The 23,421-nt window shown below is 36.6% G+C and overlaps 1 protein-coding gene across 1 annotated transcript in view; it reads right to left on the bottom strand.

The window, feature by feature from the left end:
- The window catches only part of LOC126259407 (ATP-binding cassette sub-family C member Sur), a 377,896-nt gene that overhangs the window by 23,427 nt on the left and 331,048 nt on the right, over nt 1-23,421 (bottom strand). Inside the window, exons 24-25 of the mRNA XM_049956187.1 lie at nt 5,087-5,274; nt 138-241 (exon numbers count right to left, since the gene is read on the bottom strand). Of these exons, the coding sequence (XP_049812144.1) occupies nt 138-241; nt 5,087-5,274 (292 nt within the window). The remainder of the gene's footprint in view (nt 1-137; nt 242-5,086; nt 5,275-23,421) is intronic.

Here is a 23,421-nt window from a genome sequence, read left to right as displayed (position 1 = left end):
ACAGAAGTGGTGTGGTTAAGACAAACACAGAACACACTAACAGTAACCTCCACCCATGAAAGGAATTCAATAATTCACAAGGAATTCAATAATTCATCCCAGCAAATTTTTAAAGGTAATGATTAGCTTTACTTTACCTAATTTTCCAGGATAGCTGCTGACAGTTTCCTTTAGCTGAGCTAGTTCTAAGCTCTTCCACAGCTCAGCATCTGTAAACTGTGCACTTGGATCAAGATTTTCCCTGAAAATATTTTACATCAGGTAATTAAGTAGATTTGATTCAATTTGATTTGAATTTTATTTGGTCCTGTCAAGTCACAGTCTGTACAAATGTTGTACTGTAATGTAGGACACATCAAAGAATTCAAAAGAGAAGAGAAACAAACAGTACCGGTACTGCGAATAATACACATACAAGGTATACAATTTTACATACATCAGCATACAATATTACAATATTGTTTATAATATGATACACCTTTCATAACTTAAAGCTCTAGAAATTCATTTAAATTACACAGAGTGTGGTTTATCAGGAACTGTTTCAGTTTCCTCTTGAATATCTGACGACTGTCACTGTCCATTTTATGTTCAGTGGGAGCTTATTCCAAATTCTTATTTCAGATTGGATAACTTCTTTTTGTACTATATTGAAAGTTATTGAGTCTCTACAAATGCTTTACTTCTGACTTGAGGCATGACTGTGAATGTCACAGTTTGGAAAAGTTGTTTTTTGTTGTTGATTACAAATATCACCAATGATACAAATAGCATCAATGAGTAGATGTACTAGCCTGTGAGTGTCAGTATCCCAATGGTCTTGAAGAGGTGCCCACATGATGTCCACTTTATAGCACCACAGATCAACCTCACAGCTTATTTTGGTAGTTTAAAAAACTTTCCCACTTTTGCAGTCTTTCCCCAGAATATTATACCACACACACACACACACACACACACACACACACACACACACACACACACACAAATCACATCATTACACAATATTGCATCTCTATATATATAATAAATAAAAATACAAATGCCTGTCTTTCAACACAAAAGCATCTGACAGCATGCACAAATATGTACCACTAATCCAGCATTATCCAGTCACTTACTTTTATATCATCCTCCTCCCATCCCTACCCCGCCAAAAGGGACCGTCACCAGTTAGCCACAAACTCTGAAGGCCTTTTGACATGTCAAAATATCAGTCATTTTTATTGCTTTTCAAGTCAGTATCTTCCCATCCTCAATGTCAGTATCTTCCCATCCTCAATGCCACTAGTGAGTGATTGTTTACCATGCTGAGTTGGAATTTTTGATACATTCTGTGCACTTTAAATGTCATCCACTTCCCATTCTCATTCCCATACCAACCCCTGTGTGTCACTTCTCATCAGGACTGTTACCATTGAACCAAATAACTGTAAATACCACAAATACAACCCTATTATTCTCTGTTTTTTACCATTTTTAAGGTGCCCTATTCCTACCTAATTCCTACCTACTAAACTCGTAGGGATGAAATGTCACTAGTTAACCTAGCTGTACCGAAAACTATAAATTCAACACTAATATTGGTCTTTTCCAATTATTTTAATATGTCACCTTCTTCCCACTCCCACTCTTAGCAGTGTTAGGGGTATCTCCCTAGTGTATTTTTCTTTTTACTTGCTCTAGACTTTTTAAAGTTAAATGTGCATGTCACCACTTTCTCAATTCTCATTGATTAGGGGTGCTAGGCATGTTTTATCTCCATTGTATAATTTATTACACAGTAACAGCAAGCTTCATTTAAAATAAAGTAAACTGGAATTTATCTGAGTGTTCCAGAATTATGCTTTAGATGTAACGCCTTCCTCTTGCCGCTGCCATTCCTAGGTGTTCAACATTATCAGGGCTGTGGTTCTTGGTTATTTTTACATGTCATTCTCTTCACAGTCCCATCCCACCCCTAATGGCACCAAGGCTGTATTACCTGGACAGAACATTTTTTGATGGTACTGAGCCTGGTTGAATCTGCTTAAGGGATTGCACAGTTACGCTCACATTCCACCACTTCTAAAATTGGATAATTGAAACTCCTCCAGGCATTCCAGAGCTATCATGCTATCATGGAAAACACACACACACACACAAGTTTTGGTTATGCACCAGTTCATAGTCTCAGCCCCTCTGATATTTAGTAAGCTGTTGCCTTTACTCCTTAAATTATTTACTTTCCACCAAGACATTCCAGGCCATATTAAAATTAAATTCCATCAGTGTACTAATTAGGTTACTGCCACTGTGCAAGTGTTATGTTTTAGTGCTGGCTTTCACTTTGAGTTAAAAATGGCAATATAATGTGAGGAATTATTCTTATTGATAATAACTGCATATCATCTGTGGCAAGAAGATGGGTCAGACTGTTCAATGAAATATGTGATCAAGTGCACGATGAAGAACGAAGTGGACATGTGTTTGTGGTTACTGATGAACTGATTCACACAATTGAAGAGAAGATTAAGCATGACTGTAAGTTTACACTTAGTGACCTTGCTATGGAAGTTCCGCAAATCTCACGATCATTAATTCGTGAAATTGTCACTGGAAAAATGAAATTTGGAAAACTTTTTTAACATGGGGTACCCAAAATTCTTACTGAACAAAACAAAAAACAACAGATGGGTAGTGCACTTCAGTTTTTGACACGCTACAATGAAGGAGGCGATGGTTTTCTTCCTCAGATAGACACGGGGGATGAAACTTGGGTATTGTATGACACCCCTGAAACAAAACGGCAATCAATGGAATGGAGGCACATTTCAACCCCAATGAAGGTTAAGCCTAAGCAAATCTTGACACCTCAAAAAGTCATGTACACCATTTTTTTGGGTCAGAAAAGGCATTTTGCTGACCAAACAATCAATGCACATGGTTACTGCGAGACCATTAAGAAATCATGCTGCACAATACAGAACAAGCGCCAAGGATTACTGTCAAAAAGTGTTGTTTATTTCCATGATAATGACTGACCTCACAAGGCAAATGTAAGCAAACGACTCTCACGGGAATTTCACTGGGACCCATTTGATCATCCTCCGTACAGCCCGGACCTCGCTCCTAGCGACTTTCATCTCATCTTACACCTACAGTCTGTCCTTGGTGGTCAACACTTCAGTGATGATTATGGGCTGAAAGAACATGTTACCATATGGTTGAATACACAGGTGGCAACCCTATATGAAGAAGGCATACAAAAACTTGTGCCACGCTATGACAAGTGCCTACAAAATTTCAGAAGCTATATAGAAAAGTAATTTAACAGTTGTAGATTTTTGTACAATAAATTTTTTTCTGTATCTGTACACGTTTGTTTTACATCAGCAAACGGACCTTACTTTGTGGATATACCTCGTATAATTGAGAGATGATGATCAATGAACCAGGAAGCGCTCACAGAAAAAAGTGTGTGAGAAATGCTTAAAAAACATTTATATTGAAGGTAAATGCTCTATTTATTTAGAAGGAAATGTAAAAGACAGTCTGCAGCATAGAAGCAACAACAGAAGAGAAAAAATGAAAATTTTGAACTTATTAAATCTGGCAATATAACAAACACATCACTACCAAAACTAAGGAGCTGGACACTTGTCTTATTTGAAGCAGCATAAAATACTAAAATGTTTTCATCCCAGTGGAATCCATCCAAACACTACAGTAGCAAACATGAAAGTATGTTACACCCGCAAGCACCTATAGAAGGTAAGCCATCACATTAATTTAAAAAATAATAAATAAAATGAACTGCAATAGTTTTTGCTGTACACAAATATTTCTGTGTCATACAATGATACTTAGTAAAAATCAGTTTCAGAAGTTTTCAGAAAACTTCACAGCTAAATAAATAGTAAATTCAGTACATGCATTATGTCATAGTGTATTCAGAAGTAAGAATACAAAATCATTTAATCCATCACAGAGGCAGTTTGAGTATCATATAAATGATATGTAAATCATATCAATGATATAATAATAATAATAATAATAATAATAATAGGTATAATAATCTGGAAAATCAAGAGAAACTTTGAAAATTCTCAGCTTATTGAAATAGAAGAAAATTTCACCAAAAATAATTCAAGAAATTTTTATCATACTATTAAACATATACTTCAAGGATATCAGGCACCAAGTATTTGTTTCAAAGATGAAAATGGCAAAATGGGATTATATAACAAAGAAAATTGTGAAATTTTAGCAACATTTTTTGAAAAGCTGTTAAACTGTCCGGTTCTAACAGATAAATTAGAATTTACAGTGACACCTCAAAATCTAGAGGAAGATTTCCCACCAACAGAGTTAGAAATTCATGAAGCCATCAAAACACTCAAAAACAATAAAGCAAGTGGTGAAGACACCATTACAGCAGAATTATTGAAGTGATCAGAACCAAAAATCATAAAGGACCTACAACATTTGAGAACATTTGGAAAACTGAAAAGATTCCAGTTGAATGAAAAATAGCATTAATCCACCCGCTACATGAAAAGGGAGACAAACAAAATGTCAGTAATTACAGAGGAGTGTCACTTCTTCCAGTAGCATACAAAATATTATCAAAAATTCTCCGGAACAGAGTGGTAGATAGACAAACAACTCGGAGTTTATCAGGGTGGTTTTCAAAAGGGCAAATGAAGATTAACATTTTTCGGACACTTCTACCAAATGGATGGAAATAGACTTACAAAACAAATACTCATGTATTTCTGGAAGAAGAAATCGAGAATAGCATGGATTATGGAAGTAAGGAAAGATCTAGAAAGAAACAACATCAAAGAATCAGGAATAGCAGAAAGAAACTGTTTTAAAAATAAAATTCTAAATTTGGAAGGTTTTCAAAGTAGAAGAAATAAACAATTGGGAACAACATGGACAGAAGAAAGGAAGAGACTTCATGGAGAGAAAATGAGGGAATACTGGAAAAATATGAAACAACAACAAAGGAAGAAGAGGAACTGAAGTAGTTAATGTGATCTTAGTTGGTCAATACAAATGTAAAAAAAAAAAAAAAAAAAAAAAAAAAAGTTTAACTTACCTTATTGATCCACTGAACATAATCACATCTTGAGGAATGACTGACAGCCTTGATCGTAGGACTTGAAGAGGAACCAATGATATATCTATGCCATCAATTTTTATAGTGCCTTCATGTACTTCAATCATATGGAAGAGTGACATTACAAGTGACGATTTACCACTGCCTGTCCTTCCACAAATACCTAACTGTTACATGAAACAAATCAACAATTCTTACAATATACTTAGAAGAATGTTGCTATCAACTACTACACAAACATGAAAACACAAAGGTGGAGGCAAAGATGTTTCTTATGCATTTAGAAAAATATCAGAAACTTTTAATGTGCATGGCAATATTAAAAAATAAGTAATAAATCATACTTTACACTCACAGGTAGCATAAACCACTAAAAGCACAGTGGTGGGGCAGAAAAATTAGCAGAATTCAGTTAATAATAATAATAATAGTAAACAACATTAGAGTAATGTCAAAAATGTTGACAAGTGATTGGAATAAAGAAAGAGAATGTCCTAGATTTGTGATCATCAAACAATATGGGGCAGATATGTAAAGAACTAAGAGAATTCAAACAATCCTTTCCTCCAGCGGTTCCCACTGTACATGATCCATGGAAAGTACAACATGAGCATGTTAACTATGCAGTGTAATTACACCATAACAGTAAGGAAAGTTTAATAATTGGCTCTATGTTCTACATAGGTTCTAGTACTTGTGAAGTTGTGAAAAGAAAAAAAGTTGCCATATTTGGTTTGACACGTGAGGTAAGCTTAAATAGTCAGAGCTCCTATTCACTAACACTAACTCTGTAACATTCTGGTTGCAATTTAGAACACTCTACTGACTTGACCACAGGAACAGAACATATAACAACACTCACCATTTTGAAATAGCTGTCTCTAGGTATTCCTCAAAATGGCAGTGAAGCTGTAGGGAGGAAACTATCTGTATAACAGTTCATAGGTATGAGAGTCAGTCATATCAAATCAGAGACTCTGGTATCTACAAAAACAACATAGTTTTAGTCTAATCCCTTCAAGACCACTTTTTTTATCTTGTCCCACTCCAGTTCTCACACTTTAATTTATGTCTCCTGGTCCATTTGGACTATAATTATAGCCTTAAAAATACATAACTCCAGAACATTATTGTGCCTGTTCTGTGGCCTGCAGGATACTCAAAAAGGCCCCAACTTAAATTCGAATAAATCTTCAACCAGCCCGCTCTAAAATCTTGTCTAGATTGACTTCAAGACAGTAGTTACACAGATTGTCCTTCCAGCATTGTGTATGTTTGGCTTTTTCTGAGAAATAACAATTATCATTGCATCTGTTTCCTCTTCCACTTACTGTAATCTTCTCTAGTGTGTTGCCTCCTAGCAAGAACTCTCTCTCAATCTATAATTTACCATGCTGATGTTCAAATATGTTCTCCTAACATAATGGGAAAACTTCTTTCAAACAAGCCATCACAGCCATGCTGCAGTGATTAGCACTAATGCTACATATTGTTGGAAAATGAACAACTAATCCTGAATCTTACAGCTGATTTGTCAGTAACAATAATTAACAAAATTGTGAGCTGCAGTTTGCCGTAGTAATGTTAGAGCTAAAGCAGAGGACTTAATTATAGTCAATCCTTCCAAATCAGTAAAAGGATTTTGGAGATGCTGCAAGCTTGGCAGCTTCAATATAAATACCTCCAATAGTTTCATGGTTTTGGAGACAATGGACAAAAGCAATCATACAAGCTAATAAATTCAAAAGCAAACTGTTAGTACAAAGCATAAGTGCAAGCCAAGATTTGAAAGAAGATGGTTAAGTAGACTGAGAAGACCTTATTGCTAGCGCTAATCATTAAAAGGGGGGGGGGGGAGGTCAGGACCTGGTGTGGAGTACTTTTAAGTGATTATCACAAGGTAATTAGTATTCTAAGCAAATAAAGGGCTTTTTTGGGCAAGAACACAGGAAAGAAAATCATTTTGTCATAATTGCGGGTCCAGAAAAGAGTTTGGAGAGTGATTTTAATTGTAAAACTGAGGATGAATCAGAAACACCACTGATAATCCAGCTCACACAAATGTGAAACTTGATGTATTTTATCTATCAAGAGAAAATGAGTGCTCTAACATCAGAGATGGTTGTGGAAGCAGTTGGATTCAGCAATGTGAGAGTGAAATAATGGAACATACAAAAATGAAACTGCGCAAAGAACAAGAAAACCTTCACACACTGAATAGTTAATTTTAGGAATTAGTGACTGCAGGTAAGATTGACTACAAATGAATGGCATTCAGATTTACTACTATGATTTTTTTCTTTCTCTTCTTAATCATGGAGAAACTATTTTTCTTGTGGAGAAACTATTTTTATTTGGTGTCTTATATTAACTTATTCTGTTATCATTTGGCTCAACTTATCTAGATATTTGAAAGGGCAGTATGGTTCTCCCTTGGTGGAGGTGGGGTGAAAGTCTCTGCAGCAGAGATAGTAATTTGAACTTAGCTGTAGCTGGATAACACATAGGTATTTTCTTTGGTACATAACCAGACTCAAAAGATTGATTGCAGCACTTACATTGCAAACAGCTATTGATTACACCATTCTTTGGTCATGTAAACTCATACCTGTCTTTCATGTTACAGGTGTGTGGTGGGATTAACATAAAAACAGTGAATCTTGATAATAATATTGCAAGCATAGGTTTCAAAGGGAGAGAAAAATTGTGTAAAGCAGTTCCACGAAATTTGTGTACCGAATGAAAAATTCCATAGCATGCCTTCATTGAGAAATTTTGCTCATCTTCTACAACCATGCCAGCCAGAATTTGAAGACCAGTCCAAAATGGCCTAGTAGTGAAATTTTTATATACACTTTGACCTTACTAGCCGCTCTTTTCACAAATTTGTGAATATCCAGATTCAAGGACTGAAAAGTTCTGTTAGCTGCATGACAAGTAGTAATGTACTGTAAACTGAACACGGTATTTACAGATGTAAGCATATTTCTTTTTTTAATACCACTGTAGTCAAGGACATATTAATCTCAAGATAATCAACATCGCTATAAAACAAGGAATGTTCAGAAAATAAGTGTATTGTGGCCACATATTGTTTGAGGGTTGGCAACAGTGAGTGGTAGAGGGGTTCCTCTGACCAGAACAAGCATCACAGGAACATGGTAGTACTTAAACCCACATTGTAGTGTCCAGTTGCATGAAAGATGTTGGTAGGAAATCCTTCCAAGTGCGAGCTACAGGCTGTGTTTCACTTCCCACTTGCGGAAGGAATGACACCTACTGAAGATTTTTCTTGTATCGAAACTGTTTACAATAAAAGTGCTATGAACAGAATGAGTGTGTTTAAGTGGTTTAGGGAGTTTTGTGCAGTAGAGAAAATGTTCATGATGAACAGAGGAGTGGAAGATTTGGTATTTTGGTTGATGAGTTGGTGAAAAAAACAAGGAAACTGTTCATGAAGAGTGCTGACTGAACAGTGGATGAAATTTTGCAATGTTTCCATAACTCTCCATAACTCTCTTATATGAGACACTCACAGAAACATTGGGATACTGGAAACTGTGCAAGATGGGTCCCAAAACAGCTGATAGAGTGGCACAAGAAAAATCAGGTCAATAGCGCCCGGTAATTTCTTGAGCAACTTGGATTGGAAGGTGAGGATTTTCTGAGCTCTGTTGTGACTAGAGATGGAATGTGGATGGTTCATTACACACCTGAGACAAAAAGGCTACCTCCACAGTAGTGTCACATGAATTCCCCATCTGCCAAAAAATTCAAAACCACAATTTTGGTCAAAAAAATCATGACCTCATTGTTTTGGGAGCAAAGAGGCATCATTTTGGTTGAATTTGTGCTGCAGGTGGAGACCATAAATGCACAATGATATTGTGAGACCCTAAAAAACTCAAATGGGGCGTTCATAACAAAAGGAGGAGATTGATGATAAGAGGAGTGTGTTTGTTGCACAATAATGCACGTCCTTACACAGCTTTAGCCAGCAATGTGCTCATGGGCTCATTTGGGTGGGATGTTTTGAACCACCTCCAGGATTACCTGTCTTGGCACCATCAGATTATCATTTTTTCATGTCTCTGAAGGTACACATGAGTGGAAATAAATTTCAACTGATGGCAGGTGCAGAAAGAGGTTCTGAAGTGGGGGAAGGGGCTGGCAGGAGCATTATTTGAGGAGGTCACAAAGAAGCTTGTGCCATGGCTTTGGCAATTATATGACAAAATAGACAGCAAGAAGTGTCAATAATATCCCTAATTTTTCTTCAACTACACTATTTCTAAAAAATATATTTAAAAAATCTAGTACACCTACTTGCCGAAAGTGCCTCATATATTTGGGCAAGCAGCAGCTGTTTTCAAAGTAGCAGCTTTCTTTCTCATTTACTTGCTTAAATTTAGATGGCATGATTTTGAATAGCACCAAGCATTCGAAGTCATTTGAAGGACATGGACTGTATATCTGGTCTTTCATCGTGTTGTGTCAGGGTCAAAATCTTCATCTTCATAAGTAGCATCAGACAACTGTCTTACAACCTTATAAGGTCCAAAGTAGGGCCTGAGGAGCTTCTCAGAGAGACCAACCTTCTGAACAGGAGTGAAGATCCAGACAAGGTCACCAGGCTGGTAAGCAACAGGGCAGTATCTCGCGTCGAACCTTTGACAATCGTTTTCTTGATTCTGAAGTGTGCAGAGTCGAGCTAACTGCTGAGCTTCCTCAGCTCTCGTTAACACCTGACTGATGTAGTCATTGTCCACATCATCAGGATGTAACGGAAACACAGTGTCCATCGTCGTCGTCACCTCACGCCCATGCACCAGGAAAAATGGTGTAAATCCTGTAGTGCCTTGTTTGGTGGCATTGTAAACAAATGTCACAAAAGGTGACGAAGAATGCAGCGGCAAGGGAACTTCTAAGAAGATCACTGCCAGGGCGAACATCGATCATCGGGAGTCAGAGTATGCAGGACCGATGACTTGTTATGGACTAGGAGGATGTAACACCGAGACGCTGTTCTCTTAAGGAGGGAGCAACAGATTTAGTTTCTATGATCACCTTGTCACTTTTTAATATATGCTGTACTCATTCCATATCCGTGAAGGTTCTCCTTCTTGATGGGATCTTCAGACCATCATGAATGAATGAACAGTTGTGCATGAGAAAAGTGTGTGTGTGTGTGTGTGTGTGTGTGTGTGTGTGTGTGTGTGTGTTTGTTTGTTGTATGTTTGTCTGTGCATGCACATAACACTTGGCCTAACAAAGTACATAGTTCTATTGCAATAAGGGGGACCACACACAAACCCTGGAAAACACCCCCTACCACAACATAGCCTCTTCTGTACTTCAATGTTGGCACTACACAAGATGGCAGACAATGTTCTCCATGTATTCATCAAATCCAAACTATTTCATCAGACTGCTACAAGGTGTAGCATGTTTCATCACTTGTTTGCAAGCATTCATTGCCCATGACATCACTCATTACACCACCTGAAGCATTCCCTAACATTAGCTACGGAATTGTCAGGCTTATGATGAGCTGCTTGACCCAATAATTTCAAGCAATTTTTTTACAGTTCACAATCACACCACCAACAGTTGGCTTGAGCAGCTTGAAGTGAGTTTAAATATCCCTGATTAATTTGTTACTTAGATGACATCCAGTGAAAAGTAGTCCCATTCAAAGTCACTGCACTGGGCTCTCCTGACTGAGCCATTCTGCTGTTACTGCTTCTCTATACTCCATGGCTCCTTTTACACTGATAGGTCCACCTGTCACAATATCTAGCGGTCATCTATGGGTGTCTGGATACTTTTGATCACATAGTGTATGTTCCAAAAGAATGCAGTCTATCAATGAAAGAGAAAATAGGAAATATATTGCAATAAATAAAAATGTGGTTGTAGAGAAGAAGATCCAGAAACTCCAGTATCATTTATTCGCTGTGGATTAAATTAAAATATACATCATTAACATAGTCATTTGAATACTACAATGAATGAGGGTAAAATTAACAGTAGCAAGAATGATGCATGGATAATATATGGAATTAAAACACTATGTGAGCATGACAAACCTCTGCTAAGAACTCTAATCAGCAATTACTGCAAAATCCTTCATTCATTCTTAACCACCACCTCCATTTCAACTCCAAGGAAAAAACTACATGAATAAACAGAATAATCTGGAAAATTATTAAAGAATAATAAAAAATTAACAATTAAGCTTGTTATGACATAAAGAATCCATCCTTGCAAGGGTGTTGCATTTTTGTGTCATAATATTTTAGTTTCCCAAACAATGATTTATGATTCATACAATGAAAGGCCTTAGCAAAATCACAAAGAATATGCCAATAGGATACTTTGTCTTCTTTATCTCTGTCATAACTTATTTTGTTAGATGTAGCACATTTAAAAGAAAATTTTCTTCATTTTGTAGCCAGGTGCTGTCATTACATATTTATCAGAAAATATTCCTAGATTATGGGTAGATACAGTTGGCATAAGATTGTCATGATTTTTTTGGAAACAATATCATATCCAAAACAATTACCAATTCTTACTATCTGCATAATGATTTCGGAGTCTTCTTAGGGGCTGTACATAGCGTCTATCACAGAAAATCTAGTGCCTTGAATCCTCTTGTTTATTACCACTCCCCAATTTATTTTACAAGAGTTACTTCAACAGTGTGATATGAGCTTTTTATCATATATGTACATCTACATCTACTTGGATACTCTGCAAATCACATTTAAGAGCCTGGCAGATGTTTCATTGAACCACCTTCACAATTCTCTACTATTCCAATCTTGTATAATGCGCAGAAAGAATGAACACTTATATCTTTCCGTACAAGCTCTGATTTCCTTTATTTTATCATGGTGATCATTTCTGCCTATGTAGGTCACTGTCAAAAAAAAATATTTTCACATTCGGAGGAGAAAGTCGGTGATTGGAATTTCATGAGAAGATTTCACTGCAGCGAAAAAGCCTTTGTTTTAATTATGTCCGCCCCAAATCCTGTATCATTTCAGTGACACTCTTTCCCCTGTTTTGCGATAATAGAAAATGTGCTACACTTCTTTGAGCTTTTTCGATGTACGCTGTCAATCCTATCTGGCAAGGATACCCCACCACGCAGCAGTATTCTTAAAGGGGTTGGACAAGTGTAGTGTAGGCAGTCTTCTTAGTAGATCTGTTTCATTTTCAAAGTGTCCTGCCAATAAAACACAGTCTTTGGTTAGCCTTACCCACAACATTTTCTATGTGTTCCTTCCAAGTGTTTGATTCCTGTGATTTGTAATTTATATTGAAATAATAGAAGTCCATCTTTGTTATACAATTTGTTTCTTTTGTTTTGATGGAACCTATCAAATAAGGATATTTTAAGGTGATGGATATATCAAGCTGCACTGTTTCACTTTTCTAGCAGTTGTTTTAGCTGTTTCTATATTTACTTTGCAGCTCTATTTTTTGAAAGACACTGCCATAAAAAGGGATTAGTGAAATTATTGGATAACACTTAGATGGGATGGATACTGTTTTCACCATTCTACTTGCTATAGGCCATAAACATCATAAGTAGCTTCTTATGACCAAGTAGCCTCTTATGACCATAATTTATATTTAGATTATACTGTGTTTGAGGTGACCAGGTGATGGATGATGTATCAGTCAAACTTGTGAGTAGATGCCCCTCTCTTCTGACTGACCCTTCACATTTCACAGATTCTTTTATCCAAAGCTTGTTGTATTGCTCAAAATTTGCGTGATACTTACATTAGCATAAGGAGGTTCTCAAAAAATCATCCATATTTTCAGTCTAAACTGAGTAATAAAGAATGTGGTCCAAATTATTTCTTGCACTTCCAAATACAACTACATGTCTACCTTCACCAAGACCTTTCTCCAAGTGCATAACACAGGTGACATTATGGAATCCTGCACCTGACCTAGAAATACTAGTTACCCAGTAACCACCAGTCAAAGAATTCTGTCCCAGTTCTGATATTTCCCCCATGTGACTACCATCTAGCAGTGAGAGTTGTTCTGCAGAGTTAAGTGTTCTGAATACATTGATTATAGCAATTTATATAATTCCTGGATGTGGTGTAACAAAAGTGTTTCTAGCTAAATTCCAATGCATTCTAGAAAACCTTCAAAAAGAAAACAAGCAAAAACTTGTGATTGCAGCTGACTTCAAATTAAATATGTTAGTTGTGAGCAGTGATTCCACAAAATTTCATGACTCAAATCAGAAATCTGGTTTCAAGTTAAACTTTTCCAATGGCACTAGGACAAAGAGCAGACCAGTTATTTACATTGATAAAATTAATACAAACTGCCAACTTGAAAATACAAATAAGTACTGCTTAGAACTACATATTTTAGATCATTCAACTCTGTTCACCAAACCCAGCTAAATTAATGCATCCAGGAGGCTATATAAAAAGGAATTTTGCAAAAGTAATATGGATTTATTCCCAATAAAATAAATGTTTCAAGTTGGAGCACCATAAATTATGGCAAGTTCTTCTTCTTCTTCTTCTTCTTCTTCTTCTTCGGTTGCACAACAGCCCTTGGTGAGCTTTGGCTTCTTCAATGATTTTCCTCCACATTTGCTAATTGTTTGCCACTATTTTCCACCCTCAGACTCCCATACTGGTGAGATCCACTATTACATCATCAGTCCATCTTCTTCTAGGTCTTCCTTTTTGCCTAGCTGAATGGATCACACCTTCCATCGTTTTCTTTAGAATTCTAACCTCTGCCATTCTCTCCACATGTTGTAGCCATTGTATTCACTGTGATTTCACAAATGTTACTATGTGCCTACCTTGTATTAATACTTGTAATTTGGCATTGTAGTGTATTCTCAGCATTCTTCCTTCCTTATTGGACCACAGATTTTGTGTAATATTTACTGCCCAAAGGTTCTTAATGCATGTTTGTATTGTTCTGCCACTATCCATACCTCTGACCCAGATGTGATAACTGGGTAAACTAAGGAGTTATATATTAATAGTTTTGTTTTTCTTGTAACAAAGCTATTACTGAGAAGTTGCATATTTGCAAAGTAAGCTCTGTTTCCTTCTTGTATTTTTTGCCCTACAGCCTTTCCAATACTGTTATCATTTGTTAATAGGGCTGCCAAGTAGTTAAAAGAGGCCATTCCTTAGAAGCATTTCCCATTGATGTTTATACGAGGGCAGTTCAATAAGTAATGCAACACATTTTTTTTTTCTGAAACAGGGGTTGTTTTATTCAGCATTGAAATACACCAGGTTATTCCCCAATCTTTTAGCTACACAACACTATTTTTCAACGTAATCTCCATTCAATGCTACGGCCTTACACCACCTTGAAATGAGGGCCTGTATGCCTGCACGGTAGCATTCCACTGGTCGATGTCGGAGCCAACGTCGTACTGCATCAATAACTTCTTCATCATCCGCGTAGTGTGTCCCACGGATTGCGTCCTTCATTGGGCCAAACATATGGAAATCCGACGGTGCGAGATCGGGGCTGTAGGGTGCATGAGGAAGAACAGTCCACTGAAGTTTTGTGAGCTCCTCTCAGGTGCGAAGACTTGTGTGAGGTCTTGCGTTGTCATGAAGAAGGAGAAGTTCGTTCTGATTTTTGTGCCTACGAACACGCTGAAGTCGTTTCTTCAATTTCTGAAGAGTAGCACAATACACTTCAGAGTTGATCATTTGACCATGGGGAAGGACATCGAACAGAATAACCCCTTCAGCGTCACAGAAGACTGTAACCATGACTTTACCGGCTGAGGGTATGGCTTTAAAGTTTTTCTTGGTAGGGGAGTGGGTGTGGCGCCACTCCATTGATTGCCGTTTTGTTTCAGGTTCGAAGTGATGAACCCATGTTTCATCGCCTGTAACAATCTTGGACAAGAAATTGTCACCCTCAGCCACATGACGAGCAAGCAATTCCGCACAGATGGTTATCCTTTGCTCTTTATGGTGTTCGGTTAGACAACAAGGGACCCAGCGGGAACAAACCTTTGAATATCCCAACTGGTGAACAATTGTGACAGCACTACCAACAGAGATGTCAAGTTGAGCACTGAGTTGTTTGATGGTGATCCGTCGATCATCTCGAACGAGTGTGTTCGCACGCTCCGCCATTGCAGGAGTCACAGCTGTGCACGGCCGGCCCGCACGCGGGATATCAGACAGTCTTGCTTGACCTTGCGGCGATGATGACACACGCTTTGCCCAACGACTCACCGTGCTTTTGTCCACTGCCAGATCACCGTAGACATTCTGCAAGCGCCTATGAATATCTGAGATGCCCTGGTTTTCCGCCAAAAGAAACTCGATCACTGCCCATTGTTTGCAACGCACATCCGTTACAGACGCCATTTTAACAGCTCCGTACAGTGCTGCCACCTGTCGGAAGTCAATGAAACTATACGAGACGAAGCGGGAATGTTTGAAAATATTCCACAAGAAATTTCCGGTTTTTTCAAACAAAATTGGCCGAGAAAAAAAATGTGTAGCATTACTTATTGAACTGCCCTCGTATCTTTAGGGGTTCTTGTGACATTATCATACATTCTGCTTTGTTTTCATTTACTGTGAGGCCAATTTTTAATGCTTCTGTTTCGACTGCACATTATGTTCCCTGGAGTGTACTGATATTTCTTCCTACTGTAGCAAGGTAAACTTAAGTGGATTACACCTAGAACTAAAAATTTCTAGAGCCAGAAAGAGAGCTATAGAGTGAATTAAAATCACATGAAATTCTAATTTTGTGATGTACATCAAGTGCTATAAATCTTTATCCAGGGGAATTGTAGTGGCAGCTAAAAAATGCCAAATAATAGATTTATCCTCATACACAGAAATAAGACAAAAGCAATGTAGTCAGTTGTTCAGTCATAATTAGGAGCCAAAGTCAAAAGTCAATTGATTTTGAAAATTAGACTTTAAAATGATATTGTAATAAATCCTGATCAGATGTCAAATTATTTCAACAAATTCTTTTTAAATGTAGCAAGATCAGATGTAAATATGGCAGCCTGTCAAGACAAAGGAATTTTCTTAAGCTTGGAAACCAACCAATTTCAAAAAAATCACCGAAAGGAATGTGGGAACTGAAATACTGTCTTTAAAAAGAAAACTTCATCTGGGTGGGATGAAACACCCACTTCTTCAATCAAGAATGTGCATAATATCATTTCACAACCACTGTCAGTTACTATAAACCAATTTCTTGAGCAGGGACATTTTCCAAACATAATGAAATACCCGAATCACTACCCTATCTCTCTTCTGCCAGTCTTCTCTAAAGCATTTGAAAAGATTGTAGCAGAATAAATTTAAAAATTCCAGCAGGAAAAATGCACCATAAATGTCATTGATGCATTTCCTCAAAAAATATTTCACACATTAGATACGAGCAAAAAGGTCACAGGAGTGTTCTGTGACCTGACAAAAGCCTAAACCACTGCCTACTTCTCCACAAATTACAGACAATATTATGGAAAGGATAGTTGCTACTCACCATTTAGTGGAGATGCTGAGTCACAAGACACAAGAAAAATACTGTCAGAAAATGAGCTTTCAGTCAACAAGGCCTTCCCCAAAGATGCAGACACAACTCATACATACATGGCTGCTGCCTCTGGCTGCTGGCCTCAGAACGTGTGTATGTTCTATCTCTGACAAAGGCCTTATTGGCTGAAAGCTCATTTTCTGACAGTCTTTTTGTTGTACCTAGCATTTCTGCTGTACGATGAGTAGCAATTATCCTTTTCATAATACTGTTACATTCCATTTGGATTTTCCCTTGTTAGATGCATGGAACCAGGGGCTCTTTTTCACAATAGTACAACTTTACATAACAGATAGGAAACAAAGAGTAACTTGAATTTCAAATTCAAGAAATTACACCTCAAGATGGAAAACAATTTCCCAAGGAGTCCCACAGGATTTGATATTGCGTCCATATCTGTTCCTTTTCTACCACTTGCTATTGATGTTCAGTCAGGTTTATTTTCTGACAATACATCAGTTCTATCTGAAAAAGAGATGCTTGAAATAATTCCAGAATGTGTCAAAAATACTTTATAAATACCTGAACCTTGGTTCCATCGAAATGGACTGAAACTAAGTATTAGAATTGAGTGAAATATATGTAACTTACAGTGATCAGGATATCACAGAAGCAAACCATGTAGTCTTAGGCCTAAATCTTGATAAAAATTTAAATTGGAAGGTATGCACTGACTTCCTAGCAAATAAACTCAACAGCTTAGCATTTGCAAAGTGTATTCTGGCAGGTGCCAAAATCACAAGACACCTCTGCAACTCCCTTAACATGTACAAAGTTTCGTTATTCTTATATAAATATCAGCGTACATTAAGCTGTTTCTCTTTCAACCACAACTACAGCACTCACCACAGAGAGAATTTTAAACTCCTGACACATTCCTGATACCAGAGTACATGGGGTTAAAAGTTCACAGGGTAATAAAGGGGAATAAAATATTTAACATGGAGCCTGATACACTGAAAAGATTCCGCTTTACTCTTCTGATGGAAAAGTGTTGTTATTCTGTTAAAAAATTCATTGAGAACAGTTTCAAAGTTTGAATAAGGTAACTATACATCTTGTTTCTGTATACTGGAAACTGCAGTATGTTTTCATGTACCAATATCTATGGAATGTACATAAAATAATGTAAAGTTTCATATTTCTCTTGAAAATCTTTCTTATTGTAAATCTTATCTCTGTATTGTATTGTAAGACACAAACAACAGCTTAGCCAAAGTGAAACAAAGTTTATTCTTCTTCTGAGAGAAGCGAACAAAAGTTGAGATTGTAGACACAAACATAGAAACAATTCAGCTACTGATACAAGCAGTTGCTGATGAGAGCAAATGCCTACTGCACTGTGTTTATAAAGAGAAGGGCTCCAGCAGATGGCATGGTGAATGTTGTGCCATGTGCATAACTCATGTGGTCCACCACGGGTGGCCTCTGGTCTGGCTTGCGCAAATGCTATTGGCAAAATATTCAAAGGGTAGCATGCTGGTGCCATGGCACATATCCAAGTATTACATGCAGGGTTGTAGCAGTCACCAATACATCACATCAAATGACTTGAAAATTGTTTGTTACAAGATGAATAAAACTCTCATTTCACTGGACTTTATAATGGTACTTGAATTATATAACCATTACGGCACCTCACCTCAACCTCTCGATACCAGCAATATTCTAGTGTGTTTCTGTAAAGTAGTTAACATATTTCTGAGACAACATTCAGATTTGATTTCATTAATGTACAGGTACTTTGATACATCGATATGTTTGTATTACAATGATATTATTCTTATGTGTATTCTTTCTTTTGTCACTATGATCTTTGACATACTTGTAACCCTGAGTTTTGGGCGCATAAGCAGTTATTGAAAAGTCTAGTCTTGGTCGTCATATTGAAAAGACACAAATTGGAGTCAGTTTATAGTTTATGAAATGTGAGTAAGATATTTTCAAGTGTGTTTTATATTGTGAAGTGATATTGCAACAAAAGTAATAAAAAAGAAGTGTAACTTAAATTCGGAGTGCTGATTACTTTTTTACATCACCATTGTGCTAACTTGCAAAAGTTTAATCTTCAAGATGGTTTATGAAACACATCTATAAAACTTTTGAATATCGCAGTATAACACCTAGGCCTCTTTGCATCTGAGCTTGGAATCATCACCAGCTAGATTTTTGACGATTGAGCCATGAGTTCACAATGAGACTAGCAAGATCAGCATGGGAAACACGAAAAGATGAGTGCCTAGTTTATCCATTATTTCATGAAATGACTTTATTAACTGTGCTCTAATGACACCTGCCACATAACATAACTTTGTTGATGCCCGAAAATGCAATATTTAGCAGCGTGAGCAAGACTACAATCATAATTAATTTTTGACCGTTGTTGTGGTAGGGTTGTTGGAACTTCTTAACACTCTCCTTTCTAGCCTTAGTTTGCACTTTACAGCTTGTACTGTCAGACAGTCTCTTAAATTGTTTTGTACCTTGTATGCTTTTTTTAACAGTAGCCACAGAACTAACACTGTCAGGGTTTCTTGCCTGAAGCTTCCACACTTGTAGTATTTCCTGTAATTTTTCAGTGATATTTCAGTTGACCATAATCCAGTGTTATGATGTGATTGACGATAATCCAATCTTCCAAACTAGCCCTAAAATTGCTGCTGAAAACTGCAGTTTGTTATGGTGGTAATACTTTCTGGAACAATCTTTACATAGTGAGCACACCCTTAAACACTGTGTAGAAAAATTTTGCAGCAGTTGGTTTCCACAGGAGTTGAAATCTGTTAGTGACAAACAGCAGGTTATAAAAACAATTTTTAAGGTTTACTCATTGTAAACCTCTTCCTATTCCTTGCTGAATCATACACATCATGTATTGTCACATATTGATCAGAGAATGATCAAGATCATGTGGCAGTGATGTATTTGAAACTGGTGCTCATTGGTGGGTTTTGAATTCAGTGACTGGATGGCTGGAGCCCGAGAATTTAAAAGCTGATTATGGTGGTGTCACATATGCATGTAGCATACAGACAGTGCCAAAATACATTTTAGGAAGAAGACTTTCACACTGTTGAACAATGAAAATAATGGGCAACAGAATCTCAAATCTTATTAAGAGATGGACATTGTGACTATAGCCAGTCATTCATAGACTATTTCATTAATGAAAAATTTGCACACAAAGATATGAATTCGTGAATTAAAGTGTTTTTATTATAACTTCTGATCCACATATATTATCAATATGACAAGATAACTATGTAAAGAGGAGAATGAGCAGTATCAGAAGAGTGTACCAGAAAGTCAGAATCTTAACACAATTTGGAATAAAACTTAGAAACAAGACTTTACAATGATTACTTGTAAACTGTATACAACAGAAGTAATGCAAGTCACACAAAATGACAAATATACTAATACAAAATATGCTGTGGCTATATAAACTGTATCTCACATACTGGTTAACATGAATGCACATTTTCTTCTTGAAACATACTGTAAAATGGGTAACCTAAACTGGTGGGGTTACTTGAAATGCTAGAGTCAAGCTTTGCTTCTACATGGTTGACAATACTGATTTGTGGTGTATTTCATTTGTTGTATGTTCAGACAATTTCTGGAATAAATTTGTTATAAACTTTTTAAGCAATTTCAGTCATAGAGACATTTCTTAACCCAAAAATTAACCCCTGTAAACTTCTGCTGTAGAATTAAATACAAAAGAGTAAAATTAGTGAAATTGTGTAGGTGCCTAACCTCACTTATTGTCAAAATGGCTATAGCAGTAAACTTTCATTAGCTCTCCATCTTTCTGATATATTTTTCATTTTAAATTTTAATGGCAGGTGCAAGTAACTTGAAATGGGTGTTTCAAGTATAGCTATACATTTCAAGTTACCCCAGGCTGAACTGTACACACAATTTCACACAATAACTGTAAACACCATTTCACACTATATTACATGGAATATGGTTATTTTGCTTCTTTCTTTTTGTTTTAGCCCAAGATCCCAAGAGTGTATTTAATTACCACACGTGCCCAAAAATACAGAAGGTATTCAGAAGAAATCTAACATTTGGCTTTCAAGTAAATGCAGAGTGGTGTTATTTCATTGAATAAGGCAGCACAGATGAATGGAATCTCTGCAGAAACTCTAAGTAGAGAATTACATGGCAAACATATGAAAAATGTTGGCTGGTCAACAATATCAATTGCCAAGGATTAAAGATGTATTGCAAGTTTCCAGTAACTCAGTTAGATGTTTGTCTCATTGTAAAAGGGTTTTTAGATTGAAGAGGGATTATAGAGAAGTGTTTTAGAAAAAAACTATACCTGGCATTGATTGGGTCAGAGGATTCTTTGATAGACATTGATCAGTTCTGTCAGAGTGTTTGTGCCAGAATATAACTCAACCAAGAGCAGCTCTGACTGCTGAAATGACTGTAGAATATCTTGAGTAATTGAGAGAATCACTGTAAGGGTTGGGTCAATGTGTAATTGTAAATTATGATGAAACAATCACAAGTGATGAGCCACAAAGGAAAAAAGTTATTACTCACAGGGGATGTAAGCATCCAGAATGAATAACAGTTATCCATAGTGATTAGTGGTTCAGCCTCTGGAGTTCTTCTACCAGGTTATGTTTGATTCAAAAATGAACACCTGTATAACTCAGGGACTGAAGCGGGCTCTACTGGCTCACACTACAATAGATCTAAGAATGGATGGTTCAATGTCATTGTTTTTGAGGACTGGTTTTGCAGCATTGCCTTGCCATACTTCAAGAAGTTTAACTGACAGTCTCTTAAATTGCTCATAGGTGATAATCTTAGCAACCACATTTCTTTGACAGTTATCAGTTTGTGCAAAGAGAACAACATTCGTTTTGTTCTACTTCCACCAAACAGTACCCATTTGTGTCAACTTCTTGCTGCAGTATATTTTAGGCCTCTTAAGAGGTCTTGGTGGAGGACTCTTGATGAATATAAGATGAAGTACAGAGGACTCATTCCAAAAGACTGTTTCCCTCATCTGCTGAAGAGATATTTGACTGAATTAGAAAAAAGATGGTTCATCTAAGCAAAATCAGATTGCAAGGTTTGAGGATCATGTGGGGTTATGTCTTTGAATACAGTTAAGGTTTTGGAAAACCTGCCAAAAGGAAATGAAGAGACTACACATGAGGAATCTTGGTCCAGCTGCTTAAAAGAATTTTTGGAGGAGTTTAAGAGAGCTGAGACCTCACAGACCAGTGCAAAACATTCAGTCAGTCAGTGCTCAGAACCGCAGCCCACAAGGAAGCTTCTTACTATAATACGAGGGAGAAGTGTTTCAGTGGAGGTCGTTCAGTAACTATAGCATACTGACATAAAAAAACTGTAGCCTTCTGTTTCCAGTCATGGTAAACAGAAGAAGAAGAGACTGATTAACCCTCCTGGGAAGCAACAAATTCAATCTGTGCAACATCAGGTCAAAAGAATTAATAAAATGAGGGAACGGAATAAACCACAGGTGATTTGTACCAGCAGTGACACTAACAATGATACTCATGATTATTCTGCATATGCCCCTAGCAGTGACATAGACCTTAACAGTAGTTCTCCTGAGCATGAAAATGTAGAATAATACTACCAGGACAAGACTGAAGATCAGTTCTGTCAGCACACAACACATGCAACTGCAAGCACTGAAAATACTAACCACAGTCAGCTAAAGCCAAATGATTTAATCTTGGTGTGGATTAAATATGATGAAGGATCAAAAAACTGACTTTGAAACACTGTGTGGCTCAGATACAATGCATTAATGCTATCAGACAGGTATGAAATTCATGAGAAAGTCAACAAAATAAACTTACATATACTTTATATATTCCCGAAATAAGATATAGGCTCCATAACCATAAAAAATGTTATCCATGTTGTTACCTCTTTATTTGAAAGAAGAGGACATTACCATTTTCCATTGCAAATATAAGTTTTTAAATTTTTAAGTACTCTGCCATTATTTTGCACTTTCTACTGTATCTCACCCTCATATACTGTATTTGAAATGTATGTCAATAAGAATTATTCATTACTGTTTCAATTTTTACTCGATTTTGGATTTTAATAGATGAAAATACATTACACATCTTTTTTGTATTTAGTACACTGTTGCAAATATCCCACAAAAAATCAAATTTGCAAAAGTGAAAGTTTTCAGTAAAAAGGCAGAGGTGTTTCAAGTAACACCCTGCCATGGGGAAACTTTTAACATCAACATTTTTTGTACAAAAAAGTCACTATAAAGAAATTTTTTAAAAAAATTTATGGCAGTATCTTCACTTTAATGGCATCTGTACCCTGGAATTCATTAAATCAATACTTTTGTAAAGTGAAAAAACAAGACACAGCAAAAGTTCAAAAATGTTTCAAATAACCCCATTTTATGGTAGTAATGGCTAATTACCATCTGAAATGGTTGTTATTTGAGAAATCTATAACCACTATCAAGAAAAAGATTACAAAGTGGGTTTCATTCGTGTATCAAATGTAACAAAGCAATACATTTAAGGGTACGTTTTATTTATGCAAGAATTAGCATATTAATAAACTGGAATTATCTCATGGACTAAAGAAGATACAGAAAACCATTAAGTGCAATTGAAATAAGCATAAATTAAATTGATATGACACTATTGTAAATTGGTCAATTAATTAAACAATTATAA

Source organism: Schistocerca nitens, chromosome 1, assembly GCF_023898315.1.
Source record: "Schistocerca nitens isolate TAMUIC-IGC-003100 chromosome 1, iqSchNite1.1, whole genome shotgun sequence".
NCBI lineage: Eukaryota > Metazoa > Arthropoda > Insecta > Orthoptera > Acrididae > Schistocerca > Schistocerca nitens.
Note: the sequence above shows the minus strand (reverse complement) of the source record. Positions and strands in the feature narration are given on the sequence as shown.